The sequence below is a fragment of the Raphanus sativus genome, chromosome 5 (genome assembly GCF_000801105.2).
Source record: "Raphanus sativus cultivar WK10039 chromosome 5, ASM80110v3, whole genome shotgun sequence".
Classification (NCBI taxonomy): Eukaryota; Viridiplantae; Streptophyta; class Magnoliopsida; order Brassicales; family Brassicaceae; genus Raphanus; species Raphanus sativus.
Window position 1 is genome coordinate 15163748 of NC_079515.1, and position 7541 is coordinate 15171288.

General features: G+C 40.1%; 1 protein-coding gene across 1 annotated transcript; it reads right to left on the reverse strand.

Annotated features, from left to right (window-relative positions):
• Positions 1-845: 845 nt before the first annotated feature.
• On the reverse strand, positions 846-2825 carry LOC108858334 (uncharacterized). Its single transcript, XM_018632282.1, has 3 exons — positions 2687-2825; positions 1220-2070; positions 846-1094 (listed from the first exon to the last, which is right to left on the reverse strand). Exons 1-3 carry the CDS (start codon positions 2823-2825, stop codon positions 846-848), a joined length of 1239 nt encoding a protein of 412 aa, XP_018487784.1.
• Between the last annotated feature and the right edge of the window lie 4716 nt (positions 2826-7541).

Here is a 7541-nt window from a genome sequence, read left to right on the forward strand (position 1 = left end):
ACACACCTTCATAATGGGATTTTAGTACTAGTACTCATAAACAGAAGTTTTTGTCCATGAGCTAAGCCCCAAAATGATGCCACCTCTTTCCGAACAACCGTCCCTTCGCATCAAACTCCCTCCTACATAATATTCCAACTTCTTATATTGCTTCTTTGCATGTAGCTTTGTTGTACCCCATCCCCTTACAACGGCTGCACAAAGTCCTCCTTCGAATTCGTTTCATCTGTAAACCGTTCAAAAGATATTGTTATTACGGTCTTACTATATGCATAGTTACTCTACAAATCACAGTAAGAGGAACTCACGATCTTTTCACCACTGGAGAAGAATCTTTGCTTCTTTGGCCTACCAGGTGGCCTTCTTGTCGTGGGAGGATGCAAAGTCATCCCCCCCAAATTACAAGCCAACTCAGTCACCTCACTATTGTCTGGAACCGGTAGCACACTTCCTACATGTGCGGACCTAAGCTCTCCCACAGTATATGCAGCCAACACTGACTCGAAGCTAACCTACCCTCTTAGTGCCGCAGCAACAGCATGGGAACACGGGATAGCAAGCATTTGAAACTCGTAGCAGCTACAAATTTTCTTAGCGAGGTCAACATGAAAACTCCCACCGTTCTTGTTGCGAACCTCATACTCATCCTCCGCTATAAGAGTCACTTCGTAACCCCCACCAATTTCAAAATTCCGAGTCAACATACTTGCAACCTTTGGTGTGATGGAGCCTCTATTCTTGTTTGCCGCTTCCCGACGAGTAGCAAACCACTCCATCAACTTTGTGTGGATGAAGTCAATCAATGGTATCACCGGGAATTCTCGAGCTTCACGCAACACGGCATTTCAAGACTCCGCCAAGTTGCTCGTCATGATATTGTAACGGTTTCCAAGAAAATGTGCTCTTGCCCAATGCTCCAAACCGATCCCCAGAAGGTACTCTGCGCACGCTGCGCCCATGCTCTGAATCTCGTTGAAAATGGTATAGAAGTCTTGCATCCTGAAAGTCCGCGCTGCCTTTGCCACGAGATACTCCAAGTGTTTGGCTCTGAAATTTGACCGTATGTTCCTCTTCAAATGCACTAATGCAATGCCCTACTGTTGGATACACATGTATTCGATAACAATACAATTTTGTCAGTGTTTATTGAATTTACTTATTAGTGGAGTGTATTTTTTAACATGCTACGAATGAAATTATAATCTAATACAAAAATTACCTTGCTAATCCCCTTAGATATCGATGTGTGCCTATCAGAGACAAACACCAATCCCTCGTCACCATTGACAAAAGTGGTCATCTGCTGAAAAAACCACCCCCATGACGAGTCGTTTTCACTATCCACTATTGCATATGCTAGCGGGAATATTTGGTAGTTGCCATCTTGGGCAGATGCTGTAAGTAAGCAACCCGCGTACTTACCCTTCAAATGTGTACCGTCAATAACGATAACCTTCCTCATATACTCATAACCCTGAACAGAAGCCCCAAATGCCACAAACATGTACTTGAAACGCTCCGCTACCCCGTCTCTTTCTGTAAAAAGGGACGTGATGGTCCCCAGATTCGCATTAACAAGCCGCTTCAGATAGTCTGGGAGCTGATGGTAAGAAGAGGTCGTGGTGCCCTTGACCTTTTCAATGGCAACGTCCCTTGAACGCCATGCCTTCCAGTACGATATATTGACATCGTGATCACCACGCATCATCTGTCTTATTTCTCGTGGTCTTGGCCCATTGCAAGCCCCGCCAAACGTGCTCCTCATGAGCTCACCAATAACTGTTGCGGTTGCTTGCGTTTGATAGCCACCACGCTCGTCAATGGTGCAAGAGTGGTCGGAGATTACTTTCCTTATCTCGAAAACCTTTGCATCCTTCAGCTTAACTGCATATACTCTCCAAGGACATCCTTCTCCGCAGCATTCAAGAACCATCAACCCGGGCTCTGATTTCCTACTCCTGAAACAAAACTTCTTGTTGATTGCGTGAACCGCCATGTACTGTCTGAACGCGTCCTTGTTCCTGAATATCATGCCTGTTGCCACCTCGCCATCATAGTCCCTTATCTCGCCTGCAAAAGACAGTGTCAAACTCTTTTATTGGACGTTCATTAAATTCAATGCTCGTTTGCAATTGGTAACTACAAATAACCAAGGAAGTTTATGTGTAGATGTATATGAATCACCAATATGTTATTTCTTTGATGCAAATGAAAAATAAAAATGCTAAAGGTTATGCGTAGATGTATTTATCATCAGTTAACTAGATATACCTTGATCACAATTAGTAACCTAACATAAGATTTGTTAGACAAGAGTGGTCAAATTAGAGTACAAAATTAATGTAGTTGCAACATAGCATAAGCAAACAACAATGCGCAAAATATTTCTTTTCTTACAACCTGACTGGGTTGATACATTAGATAAACTCTAACTTAGCCGTCTAGATATTGGAAAAACTTGAACAACCCGACAGAGAAAATGTTACAGCAACCTAAAACGTGTTAAAACAAACAACCCCCGAAATAATCATAATTTTAGCAAACCAACACAAATGCAAATAGAAACTTCTGAGAAATCCATAAGGAAAAGAGGTCCGCGATGTAAGTGATTTGTACTCAACACCCACCTCTGTGCTACTCCCTTCAGAAGACATCTCCTTCGGTCATTGTTTTGGATTGGTGGAACCTTCTCCCTTTGTAGCACAGAACATTGTCAACTTCATCATAGGTGGGAGAGTTTCACCTGCATTTGGTTCGTTCTCCACTGGATTAACTCCCGCTGCTGGTTTAGTAGTGGTCAAAACCAAACCTTGAGCCGCCTCCATCTCTGCTAATAAATTTTTGCTTCGTTAACAATTGTGAATTAGTATGAATAGATATTTGTAAGAAAACTCAGATACCGTCAATTGTGGGCTGGGTGAGAGGCCCAATGTCTGCATGTGACGAGTCGCTGTATAAATCCTCGCTGTCATCAAGCCCAACTGGTAACGGGCTTAACCCAACTTCATTCTCGATGCGAGGAGGCTCAGTTGTATTTCCCACGACCGACCCAACATTATCATTCATGGGTACATTAGCCTCTCCGCCGTCAGCCAGACATTCATTCGCTATACGGGTCCCAAACATCATACCATCATCAAGTCCCTCGAGTGGCGGTGGCTGCGCTCTTGCATGCTCAACCATCGAAGTCATGTCCATACCGACTTCCCATAATATTGGCGGCGCACCTACTTCAGTAATAGGTCCAACGACTTCAGTACCTATCCCGGTTAGACCTTTATTTAAAAAAAAAGAGAAAATGTCTATTAAGTTGAGATAACCAGCTAAACATATTCGATTACATGATTATAAAATTAATTAACCGGTTAACAATTATTCGCAAATACAATTCTGGAGTCCCTCTGTGGGTGGTGGCTGCGCAATTAGTTGTTCTCCAAGTGTCGGCATGTCCATACCAACATCTCATATTATTGGTGGGGCTTCCCCTTCCCCGACAAGGCCACCGACTACGCTACCAAGAGCGGTTACACCTTCAACAAAAAAAAAAGAATTTGATAATTAACTTAAGATAACCGGCTAAAAATAAATCCATACATTACAATAATAATTATTACCGCGCTAACTATGATACATAGATGCACAACTCACCAGGGGTCGCATTTCCTTGGGCTCCTTCACCCATTTCAGTGTCATCGTCGTCAAGTTCGATGACCTCTCTCACTGGCTGCACTCCTCTGTTTTGATTAGCGAGGAAGTTGTCTGCGAAAACCATCTCCAAGGAAACTCGATGGAATAGACGCAAGCTGTCCTCTGGAAATAAAGCATTCATGACACACTCGGTTTGTGCTGCACGGTTTCCAAAGACTAAACCTGTTGCAACATAAAACAAATATTATACATGCATCAGAAAATTTTAACTAGCCAATTGATACTATTTTCTAAAGGGTTTATAAATTTACTTTCGTAAGCGGCTCTTGAGTTCTCGTTTGCTGTGTGATCAAAGACATACGATGTATTGCCTTTTGCAAAATTAGTACGAGTGTGAAACTTGTATTCAGCAACGTCTTTTGGACCCATCGTTATTAGCATAGGAAGGTCATTCACCCAAGTTCTCGTATGGAGAAACCAAGACAATACAGCTGTGCTCGAGATTATCGTTGGCGGTGTCCGGTTACCTAGTGAACCGAGCATCCAATTAGGAAGTCGGTGAGAAATGACAAGGGGTGTATACTGGCTGAGACCGTAGCGCTGTATGATAATCTGGTCAAGCGTATTGTAGCTCACAGTCTCATAAACGACCACCCCGTAGCCTATATCTTCTGGATGCGTCATGAACTCCCACTCCTCTTCCCCACTCTTCTTCCATTGTCCTCGCCAAAACCGGACACAGCAAACCATCTGATTTTGAAACAAACAATATATTTAGCAAGTATAAACTGCATGCATCGATATATCCACAAAGAAATAAATTGCATGTTCCGAGATATCAACAAAGACATAAATTGCATGCATCGATTTCTTAACAAAAGTCATTTTAAGTTCAAAAAAAAAACAAAATATATGTTATCAATTGCATGTTAACCGGCGTTTTTTTCTGAGTGATCAACGATGTTTGTCAATGTTAAGTCCAGCATCTACGGAGTAAATAAAGAGCAAGACATGAATGAAACAAAATAAATGCGAATACAAGAACATGGTGATGATTGCATGCATTGTTATATCAACAAAGAAATAAACTGCATGCATCGAGTTCTTAACAAAAGATATGTTGTGTGATGCAAGTACTCAGGAAAAAAAAACAAAAGATATGATATCATTTGGTTGCTAATCGCCGTTTTGTGCTGAGTGATCAATGATGTTTCTAAAAGTTAATTCCAGCATCTGCGGAGTAAACAAGAGCGAGACAAGAACGAATCGAAATAAATGCAAATACAAGAACATTGTGATGATTACATATTAAATACCAGAAGTAACGGATCAAACATGAAAGAAACAAAATAGCTGCAGGTGCAATAGACTTCTTTTATATCGATGATGACAAGGAATTAAATCTAGTCATCAACGAGAATCCAAAACAGAAAGGAAACAAATTTATTTCAGGTGAGAAGAACATTCTAACGACAGAGAAAAGGACATTTATTGTGTCAGGAATAATCACCTTCTTTTTTGCTTTCTGAAGTGTGAGTATAAGCTCACGGTTTAGCTCCCTTTTATACACAAACCTCGAGTTCTTCTTTTCGAAACTCTCCCCCAGAAAAACTTTTCGCATGCAGCCCAATATCTTCTTTTTTTATCTTTCTGGCCATGCAGCCGCTGTGTCAGATTTTCTTCTGTTTCTACTGGTTCGTGATACACGATCAGACACACGTAAAATAGATGGGGAATAGCGCAATCATTACTACCCCCCAATTAAAAAGTAAAACCGCTTTAGCTTACTACTTAAATACCGCCTACTCTAAACCGTGAAACCAAACCGTCACGAGGTTAGTTTGGTAATTGTAACATCACGTGGACAGAATCTGATCCCCACACATAATTAAATTGTGTAGTTACCTAATTATGCACTTCTTATACGATTTTGAACAAAATCACTCTAAATATTAACTATCCAATTCCAAAATTTTCTCAAAATATTTAAGCCATGTTAATTTATAAATTGTCTTTGAAGGTGAAATTTCTGTCTATATTATATTTAGTTAAATAAAATAAAATTAATGTTTTGAAAAATGAATTGTAGACAATGGTTTCTTCCTCAAAAAGAAAAAAAAAGAATATGGTTTTGGAAACATCCTACTCTCCACGATCCACCTCTTTCGTCCAGAGACCTTTTTCACTACAAGAAAACGCGTCTATAACAACGACGCGTTACGAGGAAATTATTTCCTCGTAAATTTACATGGTGTTTACGACGAGGTTACGAATAAATAAATAATCGTCGTAAATTCGTTGTAAAGTTACAACGAAACAGTTTCGTCGTAAACCCAATGTAATTTTACAAGGCTTTTACGTGAAAAACCCAATTCGTCGTAAACTCATTGTAAATATACAAGCCATTTACGACGAATCATGTAACCGTTACTTTTGGTGAAAACGTGCATATAGTGTGGTTTAAAGTAACTAACTTCGTTGTAAAATCATTGTAAATTTACGAGTGCTTTACGTGGAAAGCCCAATTCGTCGTAAACTCATTGTAAATATACAAGCCATTTACGATGAATCATGTAACCGTTACTTTTGGTGAAAACGTGCGTATAGTGGGGTTCAAAATAAACTAACTTCGTTGTAAATTCGTTGTAAATAAGATGTAAAAACGATGTAAAAGCATAATAAAGCTTTTCGTTGTAAAATCCATGTTATACCTTCACCTACCACTTACGAAAATCGTCTATATATATGATCATTTCTCAATTCAAATAACACACAAACGAAATCAAAGAAAAAAAACCAGAAAAAAGGAAAACAAATGGCTGATGGCTTCAATATTTACGAGTTACGAAGTTGGATGTATTCGCATAAAGATGATTCCGGTAGAGTGACGGATGCATTTCTAAGCGGTCTTAGACATTCATGCACCATGCGGGCTGTACACCGATCACGCAGGAAAGCGGTAAGATGTTCTGCCCTTGTCGGAAATGCAAGAATTTAAAATTTGCTCGTAGTGAAACTGTATGGAAGCACTTACTAAATAGATGATTTACACCACAATATTATATTTGGTATCAACATGGGGAGGGTTATGGTGGAAATGAAGCTAGTAGTAGTAATAATTTTGAAGATGCTGGTAATAGTGAAGAACAGAATCATTTGCATAATGAATCTAGTTATCATCAGGAGGAGCAGATGGTAGATCATGATAGGGTTCAAGACATGATTACTGATGCATTTTTAGAAACAACTACAACAATAGCTCATGAAACTGGAAATGTAGAAGAACCTAATTTGGATGCAAAAAGGTTTTATGAAATGTTAGATGCTGCAAATCAACCAATCTACACTGGTTGTAGAGAAGGTCTCTCTAAATTGTCTCTAGCAGCTAGGATGATGAACATTAAAACGGATCATAATTTACCTGAGAATTGCATGGATGCTTGGGCGGAGTTGTTCAAAGAGTATTTGCCAGAAGACAACGTGTCAGCTGAATCTTGTTATGAGATTCAGAAATTGGTTTATAGTCTTGGGTTGCCTTCGGAGATGATAGATGTTTGCATCGACAACTGCATGATCTACTGGAAGGATGATGAGAAGTTAGAAGAGTGTCGATTCTGCAAGAAACCACGATTCAAGCCGCAAGGACGTGGGAGGAATAGGGTACCGTACCAAAGGATGTGGTACCTACCCATTAAAGACAGGTTAAAAAGATTATACCAATCGGAGAGGACTGCTGCATGGATGAGGTGGCATGCTGAACATGTCCAGAAGGATGGCGAGGTCGCTCACCCATCAGATGCAAGGGCGTGGAAACATTTCAACAAGGTATACCCAGATTTCGCTGAAAATATTCGGAATGTCTATCTTGGGTTATGCACCGATGGATTTAGTCC

Coding starts and splice junctions, on each gene's coding strand:
- LOC108858334 (XM_018632282.1), bottom strand. CDS start 2,825: ATGGAGGCGGCTCAAGGTTTGGTTTTGACCACTACTAAACCAGCAGCG. Junction 2,071..2,686: donor CTGTGCTACAAAGGGAGAAG/GTTCCACCAATC, acceptor TGTCTTTTGCAG/GCGAGATAAGGGACTATGAT. Junction 1,095..1,219: donor TATCTAAGGGGATTAGCAAG/GTAATTTTTGTA, acceptor ATCCAACAGTAG/GGCATTGCATTAGTGCATTT.